Source organism: Capsella rubella, unplaced genomic scaffold (assembly GCF_000375325.1).
Source record: "Capsella rubella cultivar Monte Gargano unplaced genomic scaffold, Caprub1_0 scaffold_6, whole genome shotgun sequence".
Classification (NCBI taxonomy): Eukaryota; Viridiplantae; Streptophyta; class Magnoliopsida; order Brassicales; family Brassicaceae; genus Capsella; species Capsella rubella.
This window is the reverse complement of record NW_006238918.1, coordinates 12,245,235-12,270,718: the sequence shown is the minus strand read 5'-3', so window position 1 is coordinate 12,270,718 and position 25,484 is coordinate 12,245,235. Positions and strand designations below refer to the sequence as shown.

At 34.3% G+C, this 25,484-nt stretch overlaps 2 protein-coding genes and 2 pseudogenes across 2 annotated transcripts; 2 read left to right on the top strand and 2 right to left on the bottom strand.

Annotated features, from left to right (window-relative positions):
- Positions 1–1,662: 1,662 nt before the first annotated feature.
- Positions 1,663–6,326, top strand: LOC17882391 (annotated as a pseudogene).
- Positions 6,327–7,458: 1,132 nt separating this feature from the next.
- On the bottom strand, positions 7,459–7,824 carry LOC111830171 (annotated as a pseudogene).
- A 4,041-nt stretch (positions 7,825–11,865) lies between these two features.
- LOC17883370 (B3 domain-containing protein At1g08985) lies at positions 11,866–12,344 on the bottom strand. Its single transcript, XM_006289213.2, has one exon. The coding sequence runs from the start codon at positions 12,287–12,289 to the stop codon at positions 11,984–11,986; it is 306 nt and encodes a 101-aa protein (XP_006289275.1). The 5' UTR covers positions 12,290–12,344; the 3' UTR covers positions 11,866–11,983.
- Positions 12,345–20,427: 8,083 nt separating this feature from the next.
- LOC17882730 (MDIS1-interacting receptor like kinase 2) lies at positions 20,428–24,799 on the top strand. Its single transcript, XM_006286915.2, has 2 exons — positions 20,428–23,397; positions 24,289–24,799. The coding sequence occupies exons 1-2, from the start codon at positions 20,619–20,621 to the stop codon at positions 24,576–24,578; spliced, it is 3,069 nt and encodes a 1,022-aa protein (XP_006286977.1). The 5' UTR covers positions 20,428–20,618; the 3' UTR covers positions 24,579–24,799.
- The last annotated feature ends 685 nt before the right edge of the window (positions 24,800–25,484 follow it).

Below are 25,484 nucleotides of genomic sequence, written 5' to 3'. Positions count from 1 at the left end.
ATATAAGATATATTATTTTCTTTTATTTTGCCTGAGAATCTTTTAAAACCAGCACTTTGTTATATAATTATATGGATATTTTAAAGAATACAGAGAAGAATATGGTCTCTGCTATCTAAAATCAAGGAGAAATTAACTACTGCAAATCTATAGTCATTACGACCTGCTGCTAAAATAACACATCTCAAACAAATTGCTATTCCTAAAATGTTCTAGAGAGCAACTTTCTGACCAGCTCAACGATGAAGGAAAATAAGAAAAACAAAAAACCAAGTGATGAGTCTCAGCACAAATCTGCTAAAAGAATGAGACTTACACAACCTCCAACTAATCATACTCAACCAACAACATCTACATTGGCTACACCTACCGGGAATGTCACACTTTAAAATGCTTTCAATAAAGTCCTTCGCGATATTACCAACCTGAGTGGGAGCAACAATCGGCTGGATGTCACACAATCCTCTATTCACCATCCATCTCCTGCAACACACATCACACTAGGTTATTGTTTTTTACAATTTCACCAGACTTTTTCCTGTTCTCATTTTAGTATTGATTAGTATATGAAGCGCTTATTTCAAACTGAAATAAATCTTTTACTTCCCAGTTTCAGGCTCAAACTTATCCACGTCTTCATTCGACCATCATGTTAGCTTAAATGCCAACAATTTTGTTACCCCTGTGCTTCAAAACATAACCAATATAGGGTACCATGCTACTCCCGTTGATACCATAGCTACACTGTCTGCCAAACACAACTCACCTGTAGTGAATGAAAGTGAGGTTGAGTTTGACTAATTTGCTGAGTGGTATTAAAACTCACTTTCAACCCATTCCATATATAACATACACACATGGTCATTCAATCTACAGCAAATCGCAGAGGTTTGGGGAGATCTTGCCTTACCAATGTCAATACACGTGTAAACCTCAGCAAAGGTAACAAGTTGCCTAGGAAAAATCTGTCTCAAGCTTTTGAAACTGCATCTGTCTCTACTGATTGCCAAGGTAAGATTTTACTTTTTCATGCACTTCAATTTTAATACAAATTAAGTACAAATGTCTTAACAATCATGCTAACTTTGTAAAACGTATTGAATAAATAGGTCCAGGCTTAAGAGATGACCTCAATGACAGTAGCACAGAATCTGAGGAAATTTACCAAGATATTGAAAACGATATATTCAATGAAAGTGAATCAGATGTCGAACAAGATTACTATCTCAGTCAATCAGAATATGAAACTGAAGATGAAACGGCTGAAGTTAACATTACAGTTCAACCTGAAATTGCAATCAGAGGTTCTGATAATGTCCAAGAGAAGGTTATAACACAAGAATGTTTAACAGCACAAGACAATGTCAGATTCATGGCCTTACTTGGTAAAATAGCAGACAAAACGACACACAAAGCTGCCGGCAATGAAACTGCTCCACTTAAAAAAAAAAGAGGCAGACCAAGACTGAATAAAAATGCAACCACGTCTTCAAGCAACTCAAACCAAACATGTTTACAATTTTGTATCATTATGACAAACACGTGTTAGGTTATACTATATATAACCCATCTAGATATATTAAATACTAATTTTAACTTGATTCCACAGCTTATCTTGATCATGGAGATGCTACATACAAATGTAAACATTGTGGTGCTTTGATGTGGTATGATGAGCGTATTCGCAAGAGATGCAACCAGGAGGAGCCAACATTCACATTATGTTGTGGACAAGGACAAGTTAAATTGCCCTTTCTTAAAGAGTCTCCGGAGCTAATAAAGAAGCTTCTAAGTGGTGATGATGCTCTCAGCAAACATTTTAGAGATAATTTAAGAATCTTTAATATGATTTTTGCAATGACATCACTAGGTGGGAAGGTATATAAATCTGTAGCAAAAGGCAAAGGACCTACAACATTCCGCTTGCAAGGAGGAAACTATCACCTTATTGGTAGTTTAAAGCATGAAGCGGGAGATTATGCTAAATATTCTCAACTATATATTGTGGACACTCAGAACGAAGTAGATAACCGAGCTACGGTCATCAGGTAATAAAGCTACTATACCATTTAAATATTTAACTACACAACATATTCTCATGTAATCTCACTAACTACTCTGCTAATTGTATAAACTTTTTGTAGCAAGGGAAAAAATAATGCACCAACTTCAGCAAGAAAACAGCTAAAAAAGGAAGTCACTGAAGCACTGATAAAAATGCTTAACGACCATAATCCTTATGTCCAAACGTTCAGGTCCGCGAGAGAGAGGTTTGAATCTAACAATGATGAACCTTTCCACATGCGTATTGTCGCAGATCGCAAGGGTGTAGATGGAAGGACATATAGTATGCCTACTTCATCAGAAGTAGCTGCTTTGATTCCAGGAGATTTTATCAAACAAGTGCCTGATCGTGACATAGTTATCCAAGAAAAGAGTACTGGTCATTTACAGAGGATAAGCCAAATTCATATATCTTACTTAGCACTACAATATCCTCTAATTTTCTGCTATGGTGAAGATGGCTATAGACCTGGAATAGAAAAATGCAATATTCCAGCAAAGACAAAGAAGAAGAAGAAAAAATGCATTAGCATGAGACAGTGGTTTGCATTCCGGTTACAAGAGAGGGAAAAAGAGTGTCATACACTTTTGCGTTCAAAGAGGTTGTTTCAGCAGTTTTTGTGTGATGCTTACACCATAATAGAATCAAACCGGCTATCGTACATCAAATTTAACCAGTCAAAGCTTCGATGAGAGAACTTTGAGTCCATCGAAAAGGCAGCTGGATCAGGAACAACCTCATTGGGTGAAGAAGGTAACCAACTACTAATTCCTTCTTCTTTCACGGGTGGTCCTCGGTATATGGTTCCCAGACCTATTTATCACATTCTATGTAACCCTAAATGGCCAGAGATAATGAGATATTGCCAAGCCCGAGGGTTAACAACTGAGGACAGACCATATATTGTTGCTAGGATATTCAAGATAAAGTTGGACTCTCTAATGAGAGACCTGACAGAAAGGAAAAAGCTTGGGGAGACAGTAGCATGTACGTGATCTCTTTTATGTAAATGTGAGCGTCTAATATTTCAACTAATAAGTCTAATTTTTTGGTTGTTTTTCCATAAATGTATTGCAGCTATGTATACCGTTGAATTTCAGAAAAGAGGATTACCACATGCTCACACTTTGCTCTTCATGGATGCTAAGAGTAAGCTCCCAACAGCAGACGACATCGACAAGATGATTTCTGCTGAGATTCCAGACAAAGAAAAGGAACCAGAGCTATATGAAGTTATCAAAAACTCTATAATACACAGTCCATGTAGTGCAGCAAATCCTAATTTTCCGTGTATGGTTGATGGATCCTACTCGAAGCATTATCCTAAAAAATTCCAAGAGATAACTAAGGTTGGAAGTGACGGTTACCCTATCTATAGAAGAAGGGAAACAGATGATTATGTTGAGAAGGGTGGCTTTAAATGTGACAACAGGTATGTGGTTCCATATAACATGAAGCTTTCACTCCGATATCAGGCTCATATCAACGTTGAATGGTGCAATCAGAATGGGAGTATAAAATACTTATTTAAGTATATAAACAAAGAACCAGATCGTGTCACATTTATAGTTGAACCCGCTAATCAGGCCACAACTGATTCAAGTGCAACTACAGGGCAGGAATCAAATCCAACTGAGAAAAACAAGAACGAAATTAAAGACTGGTTCGATTGCATGTAATTATCTTAAACTATAGTCATAAAATCTTTAAGCTTGTGTGCGGACTCTAATGTGAATAGTTGAATTTTTTTTGGCAAATTTTTAGATATGTATCAGCATCAGAGGCAATTTGGAGGATTTTTAAGTTTCCTTTGCAGCATAGGTCTACACCAGTTCAGAGATTATCTTTTCATCTCGAAGGGAAGCAACCTACGTATTTTGATTCAGAAGCACATATTGACGATGTCCTCGAACGTATCTCCAACCAAGATTCTATGTTTATGGCTTGGCTAACGTTGAATAGGAATAATGCAGTTGGGAAGAAAGGGAAACGTGCAAGAGATCTACTGTATGATGAGATACCAGCATATTTTACTTGGGATGGAAACAATAACAAGTTCTGTAAGAGATCAAGAGGTTTTTCAATTGGTCGTATCAACTACGTTCCAAGGAAAATGGAAGATGTGCTGCTTAATATTGTCAGAGGTCCAACGACATTTGACGATATAAAAACATATAATGGTGTTCTATACGAAACTTACAAAGAAGCATGTTTTGCACGTGGATTTCTAGATGATGATCAAGTGTTTATAGACAGTCTGGTCGAAGCAGCTCAGTTTTGTTTTGGAGACTATCTGCGGAATTTTTTTTGCTATGATGATTTTATCTGATTCACTATCTAGACCGAAGCAAGTATGGGCAGAGACGTGGCAACTGTTAAGCCAGGATATTGAGAAAAAAAGCAAGAAGACTTCAATAATCCAGGTAATAAGAATATTATACCCTCTTTCAATGTCTATTTAGTATAAACCTAAAATTAGCTTAGCAATTAACTATTTCATATCAATAATGGCGTTTTAAATGTAATATGCAGATCTTACACTAACAGAGGCTGACATCCAGAATCACACTCTCCAGGAAATAGAAAATATTATATTGTTTAATGGTGGAACTCTCCAGGGGATTGATAATTTCCCACAGCCATCAAGAGAAGTTATTGACAATTCCAACAGATTAATTGTTGACGAGATGAGATATAATAGGGACGAGTTGCAAGAGAAACATACTAAATGGGTTGCAAAGCTTACTACTGAGCAGAGAGGTATATACGACAAAATCACAAGTGCTGTTTTCAAGGATTTAGGTGGTGTTTTCTTTGTTTATGGATTTGGAGGAACAGGGAAAACGTTTTTATGGAAAACTCTTGTAGCTGCTATTAGGTCTAGAGGACAGATAGTTTTAAATGTCGCGTCCAGTGGTATAACATCTTTGTTGTTAGAAGGAGGAAGGACATCACACTCTCGGTTTTCAATTCCATTGAATCCTGACGAATTTGCTCTATGCAAAATCAAACCTAAATCAGATTTAGCAAATCTGATAAGAGAAGCCTCTCTGATTGTCTGGGACGAAGCCCCAATGATGAGCAAGTTCTGTTTCAAAGCTTTAGATAAGAGCTTCTCAGACATTATCAAAAACACAAACAACAAGGTGTTTGGTGGTAAGGTTGTGGTGTTTGGTGGTGATTTCAGGCAGGTTCTACCAGTTATAATTGGAGCAGGAATGGCAGAGATTGTCATGTCAGCACTAAATGCCTCTTACCTTTGGGATCATTGCAAAGGGCTAAGATTGACCAAAAATATGTGCCTCCTATCTGGCAACTTAAGTGAAGATGAAGCTACACATATCCAACAGTTTTTAGATTGGTTATTAGCAGTTGGTGATGGAGGATTAATGAGCCAAATGATGGTGAGGAACTTATCGATATCCCAGAAGATTTGTTGATAACAAATGCAGATAATCCTATTGAAGCTATTACTAGAGAAGTTTATGGAGATCCAACTAAGCTGCACAAAATAAAAGAATCAAAGTTTTTCCAACAGAGAGCTATTTTAGCACCAAAGAATGAGGATATGAACACAATTAACGAGTACATGCTGGAGCATTTGGACAGTAAGTCTACTATTACAATTTGCTTACAGTTTTACTTACGTCTATTACAAGAGTTCGAGTGAACAATACTTTACTAAAAACTATATTTTTTTTTTGTTGAAGGTGAAGAAAGGATATATCTAAGTGCAGATAGCATATTCAGACGCGGTAAAGAATCCCGTTATCACTCCTGATTTTTTAAATTCTATCAAGCTATCCGGAATGCCACACCACGCCTTGCGTTTGAAAATTGGAGCACCAGTGATGTTGCTAAGGAACATTGACCCTAAAGGTGGGCTATGCAACGGGACGAGGCTACAGATTACTCAGCTGGCTAATCATGTTGTGCAAGCTAGAGTAATAACAGGCGGCAGAAGTGGTGAGATTGTTTTAATTCCCAACATAAACCTAACACCTTCTGATACAAAGCTGCCATTCAAGATGCGTAGAAGGCAGTCGCTTGCATTTGCTATGACCATCAACAAGAGTCAGGGACAATCTCTAGAACGCGTAGGTCTCAACTTGCCTAAACATGTTTTCTCTCATGGCCAGCTTTATGTTGCATTCTCTAGGGTTACATCGAAGAAAGGCTTGAAAATAATCATTCTAGACAAAGAGGGAAAGATTCAGAAGCAAACAACAAATGTTGTTATATGAATAACCCAAATACGGATGCAATATGAATCGGCAAAGACAACAAATTACGGTTGAAGAATTTAAGCACAGTCCGATTACAAATGAGTAAAAACGAAACAACAATTTTCAGTTACATTTCCAGAAAAATAGACACTGAACGAAATAATTACACTTACTCAGAAACAATTGAAACAGATACGGAGCCCGCAATTCATGTTGATTCCATGTAAAGATTCAAGAAAATAATCTAAAACTGATTCGAACTGTTAGATGTGATTTTGGAGATAGAAGGCAACAAGGATTTTTTGTCTTTTCGTAGGTTTTTTCCCTTTTGTTTTTTTTAACGATAACTTGTCTGTGGAAAAACGACAGAACAAAGTTTTGGGCCTGGACTTAACTTTTATATTATATTTGGGTCTGACACAAAACCAAATATAATTTTACGATGTCCAAAAAATTTTACAAGATAAAATCGGGTATTAACTGATGTTACTGAAAATGTTTAATGTTTTTTTTTAAAAAAAACACTACTCTAGATTAAATGATTCTAAAAGTAACAGTACAACAGAAAATACTATAATAAACACGCTCCAGCTGAAAACAAAACTTTTAAGTATAATTCAACTCGATAACTAGGTTCAAAAATATGCTAAACAGATCAAATATACTTTAGTTAAGTGAAATATTATTTTTTAATCTCAAACAAGTTTATAATTATTTCATACTATATTATTGAATAAAAAACCGCAAAATTAAAATACGTAAACTAAATATGTCTCTACATATACATATACATATGAAAAATTTTACAAAAAAAACATTGAACCCGCAGTGTAACGCGGGTCAAAATCTAGTATAGTACATACTATTAACATATCCTTTGATGGTTAGATTTTTCATGGAAAAAAAGAAATATCCTTTGATAATAAGTGCTTGAGACAGAGTTGAAACGCATATTAATTAATTTCTTATTGTGAATAAAATAAATTTTGACTAGAAATTGTAGTGTCTATTAAGTTTTCTTTGACCAAAAAATAAAAATCTACTAAAATATTATTTAGTTATATATCAAATAGAAATGGTCCCTTTCATAAAAAGAAACACATAAACCCATTCAAAATATTATACAAAAACACAGTTACTAAATAGATTTATTAAGAAGTTGACTAATAAATGGAAGATAAAATTAAGAATTAAAGAAATAAATATTTTCACTTAGTAAGATATTCTTTTACATAGAAAAAATAAATTTGGTATTTTGCCAGTTTAGCTTAATAATATTTCCCTTTTGAAGCTGCCATGCATCTCTAAGACTGGCCCACCCATTTCCGATAAAATAACCTCTTGCATCTTGTCCCATGTTAACCCAATATGATTTGTTACCGTCCACAATTTCTACTTGAATACCGTTTCAATGAATTGGAACTCCCGTGCTTTTTGTTATGTTCTCAACATTTTTTTTGGCAAACGCAAACGATTATTACTACAAAGATCGTTGTCTGTTAGTGTTTTTTATATCTTCAAATCCTGATTCATTTTACTAAACTGTTAAGTGTCTTAGAAGTATATCTAAGATGTTTTGAAAAATGAAATATTTTTGTAAATTTTGAAGAGTTCATCCCATTTATATATATAGGCCAAAATCAAGTTGCTTAGCTTTTAAGTTTTGTTTGAACAGTTTTAATTTTATTTTAAAAAAATCTCTAAATTTAGTAAATGTTATTAATTTTCACAATCTACAACTTTAAAGTTGTATTCATATATACTAGTTATATATGCTAAATTGTATTTATAATAAACTTATTTTGTTTTGCTTTAAGAGAAAAAGTTTGACAAAACTAAATCAATTATAATATCTAAGTAACATAAGTTATATTAAGATTCTCTTTTTCTGAAACTCTCTAAAAGTTGTGCAATATATCGTTGACATCTAACATTTCTTTACGTTTTACAATAATAACTCCAATAACTTTTGACACTACTCTTTTTGAATTTTAAAATTGCTATATCTTTTTATAGGAAATTTGCAAATACAACAAACAAAAAAATAATTAAGAAACTAGCAAAAATAAAACAAATCCACCTGACGTTGAATGATTGTAGATTTTGAAGTTTTTTTGGTTTTGAATGTTTCCAAAGATATACAATCAAAGCATGCATGGAGCTATAGAGTCCACATGGGGGTAAATTGACCTTTATGATTTTACAAAATTGTTATTTTTACTTGTAGTTTCATAAGCAAAATTCATTGAAATGGTTGAAAAATTGCTTATTGATGTAACACCCGTGTTCAGAAATTGGGTGTCGATCGACACCAAGGAAGGGTGTCGATCGACACCAACATTTTTTTGGTTCAGACCGGTTCAATTTAATTGTTGAATTAATTTGGCTGGTTTGGGTTAACCTAGGGATCGAGGTTTTAAAGGAAAAACTCGACATCAGTGTTTGTTTAGCCGCTTACTGACTTCCAGAGAATGAAAGAAAAGGTTTCAAAGTTCCTTGAGTTTTTGTTGGTTTTTGGAGAGATTTTGGGTTGTTCTGGAGAGTTGAGGCCAAGGGAAGGGAGATCTTGTAGCAGTAGTGTTAGGAGTGCTATGTACCGTCTTTGATTGGGTATTTTTCTTCATTGTTCATCCATTGCAAAAGGTGAGTGTGTGTCTATGGTTGATCAGAACATGTTAAACCCTTCCAATGTGTATTTGATTGATTTGGATGGCTGGAAATTGTTTTGTGTAGCTTGTTTGTGTGTTTTGGTTACTATATGTTTGGATGATTGGGTGTTAGCATTCATGGCTGGAGATTTGGAGGTGGTGAATTAGTTCTCTGGAGAGTTGAGAGGCGATTTCTTGGGTTCTGCGGAGTCAATGTTGCTCGACACCAACCTGGTGTCTGTACCGGTCGACACCAGTTTCTGGACAGTTTTCTGGACAACAATTTCTGTACAGCGAGTTGTTGGTGACTTTTTCTGGACAACAATTTTTGTACAGCGAGTTGTCACTCCATAATCGCTATTTGAGGAAGTACGATTATATACCGACTACAATGTGTAGTCGCTAATTGGCAGTCGCTAAACACTATAGTCGTAAAATAGTCGCCATTATTTACAACAGTCGCTAGATAGTAGCAACCATCATATAATGGATTTTTGGCACATGCTAACAAGTCGTAAATTTCTTGGAATGGTTACGCACAGGTTCTTCTTCGACATTCTGATAACTATCATCCGGATGATAGTTAATATTGAAATTTACGTTATCACGAAATGCATCATTCACCATATTCACATATGGATCTTCTACTACATTACCCACTTTTTCATAACTCCCACCAATATATGTTCTATCATTATAATTACTCGTTCCTAAATCCATATTGATATCTTCTCCATGCTTATACCAAACATAATAATCTGGCAAAATATGACTCACAACTCTTCTACCCGATATAAATTTTTCGTTCTTGAAAGAAATACGAGGGCAATAAAACTTACCGCCATTATTTTGTACGATAGGTTGACTATTTGCATATGTCATGAATTGCTCTACCCCCACTTCAAACTCTGCTAAAAAATTTACCGTCACTTCATCAAACCTCTTGTACATCCACTCCTGGAAATTACCGCCATTACCACCATAATTGTAATTTCCCGCCATTACCAAAAAAAATATATATCCTCCCAAACGTTTTTTCTTTTCAAACGTTTTTTTCTCTCTCAAGCGTTTTTTTCTTAATGATTGTTGTTTAGATTCGCAACGTAGTCACTAGATAGTAGCAACCATCATATAATGGATTTCTTTCACCTTCTAACATTTCGTAGAATTTCTTGAAATGGTTACGCACAGGTTCTTCTTTGACATTATGATTACTATCATCTGGATGATAGTTATCATTGAAATTTACGTTATCATGAAATGCATCATTCACCATATTCACATATGGATCTTCTACTACATTACCCACTTTTTTATAACTCCCACTTATATATGTCCTATCATTATAATTACTCATTCATCCATATTGATATCTTCTACATACTTATACCAAACATAATAATCTGGCATAAACCCTTTACTAAAAATATGACTCACAACTCTTCTACCCGAGATGAAAATTTTCGTTCTTGCAAGAACTACAAGGGCAATAAAACTTTCCGCCCTTATTTTGTACAATAGGCTGAATATTTGTATATGTCATGAATTGCTCTATCCCAGCTTCAAACTCTGCTGAAAAATTTCCTGTCACTTCATCAAACCTCTTGTACATCCACTCCCAAAAATTAATGCCATCACCACCATAGTTGTAATTTTCCGCCATTACCAAAAAAAAATATATATCCTCCCATACGTTTTTTCTCTATCAAACGTTTTTTCTCTCTCAAGTGTTTTTTCTTAGTGATTGTTGTTTAGATGAGTGTGGAGAAGCAATGGCCGAGTGGTGCTTATATAGACTTTTGAACGACTAAAAAGCGACAAATAACGACTACACGACATAGTCACCTAAGTTAGGTACACCTTGTAACAACCCGCCCTGTGGGATCCTCCGCCATGTGGCACACTCCGCCACATGGCATCCTTACAGCGATGCAGCGCATCGTCCCTAACCTCTCTACAATTTGCCCAATCTGCGCAACCCTCTGGCCCACAGCTCTCTGGCCCACCAGGTAGGTTATTGGTGCGCTTGGCGTTACTCGAACACAAAACCTCACCCTTGAACAACCTTCCCACGGGACAAGCTGTTACCAATTGAAGTAACAACCTGCCCCGTGGACCCCACGCCACAACCTGGCAACAGCTGCGCTGCAGCGCATCGACCCTAACCTCTCTCCTGGCCCACAGGCCTTCCTTGGCCTAGGAGAGAGGTTAGGGTCCATGCACTGCAGCGCCAGCTGTTGCCGGGTTATGGCGTGGGGTCCACGGGGCAGGTTGTTACACACCTAACACGAACGGAAAAAAAAAGTTTAAATGCACTATAAACGACTGCCTAACGACTACAGAACGACTAATTTACACCAGCCAAATTAGTCGGCATATAGTCGTTATATATACGACCCGCCGATTGAGTAGTAAAATAGTCGCTAAATAACAACTATGTGCCGACTAGAACACGACAAACAAAAGTAGTCGCTGAATAGTCGTAGAAACAACGACTATAACATTTAATTGCAAAATGGTCGCAAATTACCGACTATTCAACGACTAAATACTGACATACAGAAGGTAGTCGCCCTTTAGTCGCTAATTGACAACTATTTTACGACTATGCCTTTGAGTCGCTATTTGCCGACTGTCAAACGACTACGAATAATTTTTGAAATTCCCGATTAAATCAATCGTATATAGTACATATTAACATATCCTTTAATGGTTAGAGTTGTTCATGAAAAAAGAGAAATATCATTTGATGATAAGTGCTCTAGATAGAGTAGAAACGCATATTAATTAATTTTCTTATTGTGAACAAATTTCGTTTTGACTAGAAATTGTAGTGTCTATTAAGTTTTTGTTGCCAAAAAATAAAAATCTATGTTATATACCGAATTGAAATGGTCCCTTTTATAAAAAGAAACACATAAACCCATTCAAAATATTATAAAATTATACAGTTAATAAATATATTTATTAAGAAGATGACTAATAAATGCAAGCTAAATTTAAGAATTAAAGAAATAAATATTTTTACTTAGTAAGATATTCTTTTACATTGAAAAGATAAATTTCGTTTTTTGCCAATATAGTTTGATGATATTTCCCTTTTGAAGCTGCCTTGCATCTCTAAGACTTTGCCACCCATTTCCGATAAAATAACCTACTACATCTTGTCCCAAGTTAACCCAATATGATTTGTTACCGTCCACAATTTCTACTTGAATACCGTTTCGAGGAACTGGAACTCCGGTGCTTTTTATTATGTTCTCAACCTTTTTTTTTGGCAAACGCAAACGACTATTACTAGAAAGATCGCTGTCTGTTAGTGTTTTTTCTATCATCAAATCCTGATTCATTTTACTAAAATTTGAAGTGTCTTAGAAATATATCTAAGAATGTTTTGAAAAATGAAATATTTTTGTGGAGTTTGAAGAGTTCAACCCATTTCTATATATAGGCCAAACTTAAGTTCCTTAGCTTTTATGTTTTTTGAACAGTTTTAATTTTATTAAAAACAAATCTCTAAATTTAGTAAATGTTATTAATTTTCACAATCTACAAATTTATAGGCGTATTCATATATATTAATTATATATTCTAAATTGTATTTATAATAAACTTATTTTTTTTGCTTTAAGAGAAAAAAGTCTTCCAAAACTAAATCAATTATAATATCTAAGTAACATAAGTTATATTAAGATTCTTTTTTTCTGAAACTCTCTAAAAGTTGTGCATTATATCTTTGACATCTAAGATTTCTTTACGTTTTAGAATAATAACTCCAATAAATTTTGACACTACTATTTTTGAATTTTAAAATTGCTATATCTTTTTATAGCAAATTTTCAAATACAACAAATAAAAAAATAATTAAGAAACTAGCCTAAACAAAACAAAGCTGTAACACCTGCATTCGCACCAGAGGATGGACCTTCAATGGCGAGAGAACGATCTGAGGTCAGATCTTAATCTAACACGAAAATTGAGGCAGCAACAGAGACTAGATTTTTAGAGGGAGATAACAGTGGCAACACAGTGGCAACACATGCGAAGCGAGAGCTTCCACCACCATCACTGGAGCGGCCGATTTGCTCTCAACGATTGAGTTCTTCACAGAGAGCATTTACTAGCCACAACACCAGCGGCGCGAGTGGCGATACGAGCAAAACGAGAGTAACCAGGATTGGCCCCACGAAGAGGCTTCCAACTTTTTGATTTCGCCATGGAGAAAGAGAAAAAACTACGACCACCGCTGTGAGGCTGACGTCGGTGAGAGGGAAAGAGAGGTTTGTGAGAACTCTATAGTTAACCGTGCTTATGCTGGATTAGCTCAGGAATGGGTGACATTTCGGGAAGTGATTGTCGGAACTCTATTAGTGAGACCAGAACACATGGAAATATCATGTGGTGATTTATAGTGTCGGTAAACAAGTTCTTAAAACCTCTCGGATGTAGCAAACCAGCCGTCAGATATGGATGAACTTATGTACCTAGTGAAAGAATGTGAGACCCATTAAAAGAGGTGGACCCATGTACTAAGGGTTCACTGGAAAAATTATTGGTTGGGGTGTTACACTTTTTTCTTCTCTTCGCGGAGACTAATGTGTTGTGCCGCAGTTCTGCGTTTGGATCTCTCCCTTATCACCAATAAATGTCTAAACACCCCATAAATGTATCATTTCCTTTACCTTTGGTGTTACTCTCTTAATTTTGATTTTTACGGTTCTGTACATTTCGTAGCAATGACAACAAAATATTATTGAATAATTATCTTCACCAAACTAAACATAGCTGTCATTAACTTTCGTGAGTAAAATTTCTAGAAAGAGTTTGCAATGGGAATATGTTGAGACTAATGTATTTTGGGTTAATGATCTTAAAAAGGCAGTAAACTACACTATTATTAATCAATGGAGATAAAACTATCCTTATGCTCATTCACGATTTGGAATAAAACTTGTTGAAGGGATTGCTTAAGCAGTTTCAGAATGATAACATCAGTATTTGAACGACCAAACCATCAAGTCACCCGACAGTTATACCCGATTACCAAGTGCTAATAGCTCAATTGGTAAAACTTTCTGGCAAAAGCTTAGAGGTCGCCGGTTCGAGTATCGCTTGAGACGAGACCATATAACATGTTCTGGTCTCGAGACTGAAGGGATGTATCTTAGTCCCAGAACCTCATTGAAAAATTTATACCCGATTGAATGCATCCAAAGTGAATCAAGTCGCGATCAGACCGACATGGCCGTACATGTTTCAAATATCTTACGTTTGCAATACATTAAACGGGCCGGGGATCCAAGACTATTTTGGTAACATGAATGTGTGGTTGTAATATTTTAGAACAATCAAAGGAAATAGTAAATGGTATTTTAAGGACGAGTCATTCTTAAACTTGTATAGTTAGCAGTTTAATAATATAAAGGTTAGAGCATCATTATTAATGGATTGTTAAATTCTGTTCTTAAAAAAAAATTGTTAGTAAAATTAAAAAGTCAAGACTTAAGAGCCACATTTTTAGCTCTTAATTAAAAGCTGATTCTTAGCATAGAATCACCATTTATCCTTTAAATTAAATCAAAAATTATCTAATACTAAGCTAAGAATCAGCTAAAACCCCATTAATAAGGATGATGTAATGGATATTGAATCATTTATTGTCTACTTGAAAGAGTTGAAACTAAAATCAATACGACAATGACTAGAGTACGTGGACCAAGTCTTCAATGTGAGTTGGACTATAGATTTAGTTGAATCTTCTTCTTCTTCTTATATCCATTTGCCTCAGTTTCTTGAGTGATACAAGTAATATGTATATCTTTCATGTTCCTCTTATGACTAATACACGATATAATCCACCATGTACTATGTAGCTAGTGTTAGTATGCATGGGTATATTTATAAGACTATATACACAAATAACTATGTATGGCTCGTGTATATCACATTTTAGATCATCACAACTATATATAATTACATATAATAGTTAGTTTGGTAATGGAGAGGAGAAGAGTGTTTGGTGGACATTAAGAGTAGAGATAGACTAGGGATCGGAGATCTCAAACAAGAATGAGCAAGAAGAGAAGATATACTCTATCAATCGTGTAGCACATCTACAATTATGGTAAAACATGTTTGGTAAAAAGACCTATAAAATAATTACATAATTAGGTCTAAAAATGATTACTTAATTAGTTCTAAAAACGCGTTACAAAAGTGACTGATCAATGATAATATGATGCATTACAAATTCATCGTAGAGATGATTACAAATTTACAATTTAGGATTTAAACATTATTAATTTAGTTCACGTAAATCTTTGTTACTATACAATCATTTAAAAGTCTATATACGTTAGTCAATCAAACTATAGTCAAAGTCTCGTATTATATTTTCTTCGAAAGACAAATCTTAATAACTATAGCTAGTGGAAATAATTATGTACCCAAATGGTTTCACACATTATTTTCCACAAAATTAATTATTAGTGAAATAGACTCCTAGATTTAGTAACAAATTATATGTTTATTTGATATATTTTTCCGTTTAAAAATATTATGTTGACACATTTCACACAAATAAATGAGAAAGTTTTTGAAATATATATGTTACCCCTGCTTAACAAACGGTTACTTAATTAAATTCAATGAATATAAAATTTGAAGAAAAAGTAAATAAAAAAACTTAGTGTTAAAAACTAAGAAAAAATTCTAGAATAATATATTTTGTGAATTAGAAAAAGTAAAATTTAAATACTCTTTGATGGTAAGTGCCTGAAATAAAGTGGAAATGCATATTAGTTTTATTTCTTATTTTGAACAATTGTTTCCCCCAAAATGTTATACTTCCTCCGTTTTTAATTAGTTGTCATCATTATAGTTAAACTTTTGTTAAAATATGAATGTGTGATTGTAAAACTTAAGGGAAAAAGAAATCAGAGGGAAGGGTCAGTCATAAACTTGTCTATCTAGCAATTTAAGATTTTAACAAGACTAATGCATATTGAATCATTTATTGTCTTAACTTCAGTAAGACAATTACCAGAGTGAGTACGTCGACCAAGTCTTCTTATATTTTTCATTGAACTTGTATTCCTGCTATAAGTATATAAGTAATTAAAAATACCAGTGTTTAAGAAAGCGTTAGGCGGTTACTTAACGGTAACGTCTAAAACGTTTAATTGGGGTTTAGGAGATTTTAGACGATTTAGTCGTTTACAACCCAAAGCATTATTTATTTAATTTCTATCAACAATATTTGAACATTTATAATTATATATGGATGTAAAACTTAAGATACTAAATATATTTAGTTAAAAATTATAAAAATAGAACCTATATAATTTTAAGCGGTTTAGGCATTCGTCTAAACATCTACTGAGTGCATAGTATCTAGACAAGAGCTAGACGACCGCCTAGATCACTTTTTAGAACACTACAAAATACTAATATTTCTATTTTTCTTTACAAAATATTATCCACCATGTACTTTGTAGCTATTTTTCTTATGGTTTAGATCATCACAAAATCACAACTAATTATATATAACTACATTTAATATATAGTTTGGTAATGGAGAGGACAAGATTACGTGTTTGGCGACATTACGAGATGGGTTTAATTAGAACCCCCTCAAACAAGAATGAACAAGAAGAGTAGACAGACTCTTTCAATCGTGTAGCACAGCTACAATTATGGTAAAACATATTTGGTAAAAACCTAAAAATAATTACGTTAGGTCTAAACCTTTTTTAATGTCTTTTTCTATAATTTTTTGTCGAAAAAAATGATTACTTAATTAGCACCAAAAACGCGTTACAAAAGTGACTTGATCAATGGATGCATTACAGATTCATCGTCGAGATGATTACAAATTTAGGGTTTAAGTTCACGTAAATTTTAGTTACTAATTTACTATACACAATCATGCAAAAGTCCATATACGTAAGTCAATTAAATTAGTCAAAGTCTCCTATTGCATTTTGTTTTTTCGAGTTTCAAATTTTATCTGAAGAAATATTTCTAGTTTCGTTTGACTTCTCTATACCCAAAACGAATTGGTTTCACACATTAATTTTTTTTCCACAATAATTATTAGTGAAATAGACTCATCCTAGATTTAATAACGAATTATATGTTTATTTGATAACTATTTAAATACTACTTGGCCAAAGAAAACAGTATATATAGTAACAATTCAACACAGACATTTGAAAAAAAAAAAAAAAAAAAAACAATAAGAAAGATCCAAGGAGGAGATAACATTGGAAGACTAGCCATTTTAGTTTTGTGCAAGACTTTTAAAAGTCAACTCTTTTTGTCGCAGGTCTCCTTCACAATATTTTACAATTTGGATCTATTAATTATTATTTTGGATCTATCGTCGTTTTTTCCAACCACTATGGCTTAACTAGTAAAAAAAATTAATATAGCCACTTAAATGTTTGTGGCTGACCCTTCAAATTCTTAGCTATTAGTCAATTTAGTTACGAGTGTTCACGAAAATTAATTGTAGCTATAGTTTTGTAGTTTATTTGCATTCGTGGTTCGTCTTGACTATATAGTCACGAATTTGTCACTCGCATTACGTGGCAAAAATTAGTCACGTATTAACCACTTAGTATTAGTGGCTTTTGTTTACCACGAATTCGCCATTCTATATTCGTGATAATCGTAAGCCACAAAATAAAATAGTAGCATTACTGTTACATGTCAATTTAGCTACGAATTTGAATAGTATCATTACCATGACATGTTGAATAAGCTACGTTTACTAAACGCAGTTAAGTCGTGGTATTTGGAGCCACTACCGTTTTGAAGAAATCGTTGCTATATTGGTTGTTTCTAATTACGAATTTGACAACTAAAATTCGTGGCTAATAATATATTTAGCAAAAATATATATTTTTAAATCTAAATAAATATTAGAATTAAAACATGAATTTGAAAACTAGAATAAACAATTTTCAAATTAAATCCTAATATTAGATTAGCAAATTAAGATACGTAGTTTACAATATTACCAAAAAGTTTCAAAAGGCCTAAAAGATACTACTTATAATCCTAGTGAAGAACACCTATCTTGATAAGAACTACGAGCAGGGACCGAACTGGGAACAGTAGTAGGTTGAGTACTGTTTTTGCATCACACTGCTTTCCATATTTACAACGTGCACAAGGACACAAAATAGTGTTGGTCTCTTCGAAAGAAAGTTGATTACAAGCAAACTAAATAGAAACCCTCTCAGAAAAGATCTCTGAAACACAATTTATTACTGGATCAACACGTTGATCCATCCACTTTCCATATTGAAAATAATAAGACATCTAAGAGATGATATTCGAAACAAAGAAAGGAGAAAGATGATATATATATTTTTACTTATGTTATTGGTTTGAGTGATGGAGAATGAATCTCATTTGCTGCTTTTATAGAAAATTTAGCCATGTAACTGCGACGGCAAAAATCGTGGCTAATATTTGAATCATTGCCGATAGTGCTCGGTCGCCAACTTGGCTGAGGTTACTGAAGGGGATAAGATTTCGACAGTCCATAACATGATGTCATGATGTTTAAATCGGTGGAACAGCTACAATACAACCATGTTTGAATATCATGGCTATTATATAGCCACGGTTAGACCACGTATGTTATTCATCGCCAAATACAGCTACTCTTTGTCTACGTTGTAAATCCATAGCTAGATTTAGCCACTAACACTTTAGAAATTTGTAACAACATTTAAGCCATGAAAAATTCACGTAGTAAATCCATAGCTAGAGTTAGCCACGGATTAACCACTTTCTATATTCGTGACTACAATTAAACCACAATAAATTCACGTTTATTTTTATGTGGCTATTGTGATTTTAGCCACGAGATGGCGTGGCAAAAACGTAGTTGTACGTTTTTTTTACTAGTATATATCCTCTGCTAATCAGAATCCTCTGTTCCTCTCTGGACTAAATCCATGGATTATCACCATTGTTCTCCTTCAAATCCGTCTATGTCATTTTCACACCAAGTTTTTTTCTCCGAAATATAAGACCACTCCGCGGCCAACACTGATTTGATGGAATCAGTGGATTTAATTTATTTCGCTTTGCATGAAGAAATCTAAACCCTAAACGATACTTTCTAGTGAACCCAAAGGTTCTAATCACAAATATTAATCAAATCAAAAAATTTCAATTTTATCTTCTAAGTAACCATCTTGTTCATGCGATCTAATCGTTTTTATTAGATATCTCATCGTTGTCAATTCGTCGCCACCATCTCGTTCATCAGATCTGATCTTTACCAACATTCACAAACCATGAGTTTTTTTTTCTTCTGTCGACAAAACAAAGTCACGAACCAAAATTGTTCTATAATTTTGTAAAAAAGTCACCACAGCTGAATATAAATGCTTAATTCTGTAAGCATGGACAAATAAGTCCTAATCCTACAATTCTCAGCAAAAATAATTGAAATATAAAATAATTTACAATTGATTCAAAGATAAAGTGATAAAAAGCTTAAGAAAAGGCTTGCATTTTTTTTTTTTTTTTTTTTGAAAAGGATTGCATTGAAATTACAGAAAAAGACTAATACTTTACTAAATATTTTCCTAGTTTTTTTTTTTTTTTTTGGGTCGACAAATATTTTCCTAGTTAACATTTGAGAGGACAGGCTTTTTTTGCAAGACTTTCAAAAATCAACTCTTTTTAGTCGTAGATCTCTTTCACAATATTTTTAAATTTTCTGTTGTTTTCACCAATTATTTTTGTCTAACAAATATAAAACAATTTTTTTAATCTATGTTGGTTAAATTAAATAGCTAGAGTTAACATTGAGTCTATGTTTCATAAACTTCAACAATTGAAGCTTTATTGGTAACAATGCACAATCGTATAATAACATAAGTTGTAAAATAAAAAAAATTCTTAAAATAAAATTACTGCAAATAATATATTGATTGAATATATACTTTATAAAACAACGAAATATAATACTATATTACAAATCTAAGCCTAAAGCTTCTTATTCATATACAATTTATTAAAAATAATCCAAGTAACTCACCCATAGATTTCATTTATAAAGATAAACTGATAAAGTTAGCTCTTATTAAGCAAAGGTTTACACTGAAAACAATTAAAGGGACTATTACTTTTACAAAGTAGTTCCCATTACTAAATCAACAAGATTAGTGAAGAAGAAAAAAATTATCATTCACATAAGCATGACTAACTATTTTTTAATTTTTAATAACGTTGACCATCGTTGTCAATCCATATAATTCACCAACCCATGCCTTCACAATCTTCCAAATTACTGTTTAATTAAACACAACATTCAAAGAATTTGACCAATTATACTCTAATCATTTTTACATAAACAGAAAAAAACAATAGCTTAAAAAGCCAGTAATATGCTTTTTAATTATATAAATGTGAAAATGATATTTGACGAAGTAAACGACCAATAATTAAAAGATGAGAATTCATATATTTGACTTCTTTGTCCTCTATTGTCAAGTGACAACCCACGATAGTCACGATCACGGACTAGTCAACGAAATCGGAATTTGCAAATTTTATATAAATGACTATATAAACGAACGAACACACAAACCCAGAAAGAGATAAAACAAAACAAAACAAAACAAACTCATCTCATTCCAAGAGATAAGAGAAATGGCTTGTAAAGAAAAGCCTCAAATTCTTGTAATCATCATATTAGTTTTGAGCTCTTCTCTTTTAGCTTCAGCGACAGTTGAAGAAGCAAATGCTCTTTTAAGATGGAAGTCAACTTTCAAAAACCAGACAAGTTCATCAAAGCTGTCTTCTTGGGTCAATCCAAACTCGAGTAGGGTTTGTAACAGTTGGTATGGTGTTTCTTGCAACATAGGTGGTAGCATCATACGTTTGAATCTTACGGGTTCGGATATCGAAGGTACTTTCGAAGATTTCCCATTCTCGTCTCTTCCAAACCTCACTTATGTTGATCTCAGTATGAACAGTTTCTCTGGTACTATCTCTCCTCTATGGGGGAAGTTCTCGAAGCTCGTCTACTTCGATTTGTCGATTAATCAGTTAGTCGGTGAGATCCCGCCTGAGCTTGGTGATTTGAGTAACTTAGATACTCTTCATCTTGTTGAGAATAAGTTAAACGGGTCGATTCCTTCTGAGCTCGGTAGGTTAACTAAGGTTACAGAGATAGCTATGTATGACAATCTTTTCACCGGACCGATACCTTCTTCTTTTGGAAACCTTACTAAATTAGTTAACCTTTACCTCTTTATCAATTCTCTTACTGGTCCAATTCCTCCTGAAATAGGAAACTTACCCAACCTTAAAGAGTTATGTCTAGATAGAAACAACCTTACCGGTAAAATCCCTTCCACTTTTGGAAACTTGAAGAATGTAACTCTTCTCAACATGTTTGAAAATAAGCTCTCTGGTGAAATCCCTCCTGAGATTGGTAATATGACCGCTTTAGATACCCTTAGTCTCCACACAAATCAGCTTACCGGTTCTATTCCTTCAACCTTAGGAAATCTCAAAAACCTAGCCATTCTTCATCTTTACCTTAACAAGCTTACTGGTTCGATTCCGCCAGAACTAGGCAACATGGAGAAAATGATTGATTTGGAGATAAGTGAGAACCAACTCACTGGTCCTGTTCCTGATTCATTTGGCAAGTTAACTGTTCTGGAATGGTTATTTCTTCGTGATAACCAGCTTTCTGGTCCGATCCCACCGGGAATTGCTAACTCTTCAGAGCTCACTGTCCTGCAACTCGACACCAACAACTTCACCGGTTCCTTGCCTGATACCATCTGTAGAGGTGGCAAGCTTGAGAATCTCACGCTAGATGATAATCACTTTGAAGGTCTTGTTCCTAAGAGCTTGAGAGATTGCAAGAGCTTGATCAGAGTGAGATTCAAAGGGAACAGTTTCTCAGGAGATCTCTCTGAGTCTTTCGGAGTTTACCCAACTCTCAACTTCATTGATATCAGCAACAACAAGTTTCATGGTCAACTTTCACCCAAGTGGGAACAAAGTAAGAAGCTGGTTGCATTCATCCTCTCAAACAACAGCATCACTGGAGCCATACCACCTGAGATTTGGAATATGACACAGCTAAGTCAGCTCGATCTATCTTTCAACCGCATCACCGGCCAGCTCCCAGAATCAATCAGCAAAATCAACCGTATATCAAAACTCCAACTAAACGGGAATCAGCTATCTGGAAGAATACCTTCAGGAATCAGACTCTTATCCAATCTTGAGTATCTTGATCTATCCTCAAACAGATTCGGGTTCGAAATCCCCGCAACAATCAACTCCTTGCCAAGGCTCTATTACATGAACCTGAGCAGAAACGAGTTGGATCACACCATCCCGGAGGCTTTAACAAAGCTGTCTCAGTTACAAACTCTCGATCTCAGCTACAATCAGCTCGATGGAGAGATCTCATCACAATTCAGCTCCTTACTCAACCTCGAAAGCCTCGACCTCTCACACAACAATCTCTCAGGTGAAATCCCAGCAAGTTTCAAAGCTATGCAAGCACTAACACACATCGATGTATCATTCAACAACCTCTCAGGTCCAATTCCAGATAACAAAGCCTTCCAAAACGCAACTCCAAACTCACTTGAAGGTAACAAAGACTTATGTGGTGATAACAAAGCCTTGAAGCCATGTGCAACCACAGGGAAGAAGAAATCAAACAAAGATCGAAACCTAATCATCTACATACTAGTTCCAATCATCGGAGCAATCATAATCCTCGGCGTCTGCGCCGGAATCTTCATCTGTTTCCGTAAACGATCCAAACAAATCGAAGAACACACAGATTCAGAATCAGGTGGCGAAACCTTATCAATCTTCAGCTTCGACGGAAAAGTCCGATACCAAGAGATCATCAAAGCAACAGGCGAATTCGATCCAAAATACCTAATCGGAACCGGAGGACACGGCAAAGTCTACAAAGCAAAGCTCCCAAACGCAATCATGGCGGTGAAAAAGCTAAACGAAACAACAGACTCATCAATCTCAAATCCATCGGTAAAACAAGACTTCCTAAACGAAATCAGAGCACTAACCGAGATCCGTCACCGGAACGTCGTGAAACTCTACGGATTCTGCTCGCACCGCCACAACACGTTCCTGGTTTACGAGTACATGGAGAGAGGAAGCTTAAGGAAGGTTCTGGAGAGCGATGACGAAGCGAAGAAGCTAGATTGGGTGAAGAGGATCAATGTTGTGAAAGGTGTGGCTCATGCGTTGTCGTATATGCATCATGATCGGTCTCCGGCGATTGTTCACCGTGATATTACTAGTGGAAACATACTTATCGGTGAGGATTACGAAGCGAAGATCTCTGATTTTGGTACGGCGAAGCTTCTTAAGCCGGATTCTTCGAATTGGTCCGCCGTTGCTGGTACCTACGGCTACGTTGCTCCAGGTACATTTTTTGACCCGTTAATTTTATTGGATCACGATTTGACCCGGATTGGGTCGGGTCGTGTCGAAACTAATAGTCGGTTTAGAGTGAATTGGAATTTTTGGTTTATTCGGTTTTCGACAATGTTTTAACCAAATTAAAATGTTAGAAAACCAAATTAAAATGTTAGCAAAAACCAAATTGATTTTTTTTTGGTCTGATAAAATTACGCTTATGAGTTGGATTTGGTTTAGGTGTAAACAAAAAAAAAATCAAATTAAGAAAACAGTTAGAAAAACATAAAATATTACAAAAAATAATAATTTAATTTAATTAGATTCTGCTTTTCTATATTAAAAATTTACAAAATCGAATTAGATTTTACATCAGACCATATAATTTTGTACCATAACATTTATAAATTCCAGTTACAATATCAATTTTACTCCGGTTTCTTTTTTTCAAATAAGAAATTGGTTTGGTTTTATTTGAGTTGGGTTAAAAACCCCATTCTTAAAAATATGTTTTTAAATTTAGTATATACAAAAAACGTATATTTTAATTATAGTGTCTAACATGTTTTATGAATTTTATGAAATTGGAAATTTTGTGGTTTGGTTTGTTTAGGTTTTATAAAATTCTTAGACTAATATACAGAGATTAGATTTTCGTTTTATTTTGGTTTGGTTCAGCTTTTAAATACATGAAAAATTTACAAAAATATAAATTAATTAGATTTAACATTACACCATATAAATTTTGTATCATAAATCATTTATTTTTGTTGCGAAACTTTAGTTTCTTTATATCATATAAATAATTTGATTTCGTTTGGTTTAATTTGAGTTTGTTTAAATGCCCTATTCCTTAAAATCTTATTTTTTAACATGTTTTATGAATTGGATGTGACAGAACTAGCATACGCAATGAGAGTAACCGAGAAATGCGATGTGTATAGCTTTGGGGTTCTAACACTAGAAGTGATCAAAGGAGAGCATCCAGGAGATCTAGTTTCAACTCTATCATCATCTCCGCCGGACACGACTTTATCGGTGAAACAAATCGCCGACAACCGGCTACCGGATCCGGCAGGAGAGATCAAAGATGAGATCTTAGAGATTTTGAAAATTGCACTTTTGTGCTTACACACTGATCCACAGTCTCGTCCAACAATGCTCTCTATTTCCACTGCCTTTGCTTAGAAGAACTTGTCCCTTCGTCTCTAACCTTTTTTTAATTTACCAAATATATAGTTTTTATATATACGTTATTTAATTGTGTTTTTCCATGATTATGTGTCAATATATTTTGTTTTATGGAATGGTTAGTTTTTTTATGTGATTACTTCTCTCTTTTGTTATGGATGAGTTATTGTAACATTCTGATTAGTGTCATGTCGTTATTCTTGTTTATGTGTTCGAAATAGTGAGTTGTATTTGAATTTGTTAATAAGTCTTAGGGTGGGTATTTGAACTATACAAACCAACCTAATCCAAGCCAACGATGATTCATGCACAAACCATTCGATTAAGAATATTTGGTTTCTAACAGTTTGATTCAGTTTTAAATTAGACCAAACCAATAATCCAATATGATTAATTTCACTATTGATTTTAGCACCCAATAACCCTAGACATACAAGTTTTATAATTGTCAATATCACAAGGATTCTTAAAATTTTGAACCGAACCGAATCAAATTCAAACTAATTTTGAATTGAGTTTAGGTAAGAGTTTTAGGTTCGAATGGTTATAACACTTAGAGTGAAAAATCCGTCATTGGTTAAGTCCACTCTATTTTCAAGGCAGACAATAAATTGTCATGGACCAACTATATTCGTACCTAATTGGTCTGCGACGGTTTTTATTTTTGTTTCCTTTTGGGTATGGTGTTAATTTATGAATGGTAAAAGACGGTTTTATCTACAAACGGATTTATCCGCTTCAACCGCCACAAAAACGATTAGATTCTTATTAAAACTAAACATAAGGGAAAAACTCATCAAGAATTCAAAAGAAAGGCCCAAAAATAAAGCCCATTAAAGAGCCCAAACTACATACACTCGTGGGAATCAGCACGCAGACGCTCACGTGCTTTGCCTAAGGTAG

Excerpts from the sequence above, each read along its gene's own strand:
- LOC17883370 (XM_006289213.2), bottom strand. The coding sequence starts at position 12,289 with ATGAATCAGGATTTGATGATAGAAAAAACACTAACAGACAGCGATCTT.
- LOC17882730 (XM_006286915.2), top strand. The coding sequence starts at position 20,619 with ATGGCTTGTAAAGAAAAGCCTCAAATTCTTGTAATCATCATATTAGTT. Across the intron at positions 23,398-24,288 it reads CTACGGCTACGTTGCTCCAG|AACTAGCATACGCAATGAGA; the intron begins GTACATTTTTTG and ends TGGATGTGACAG.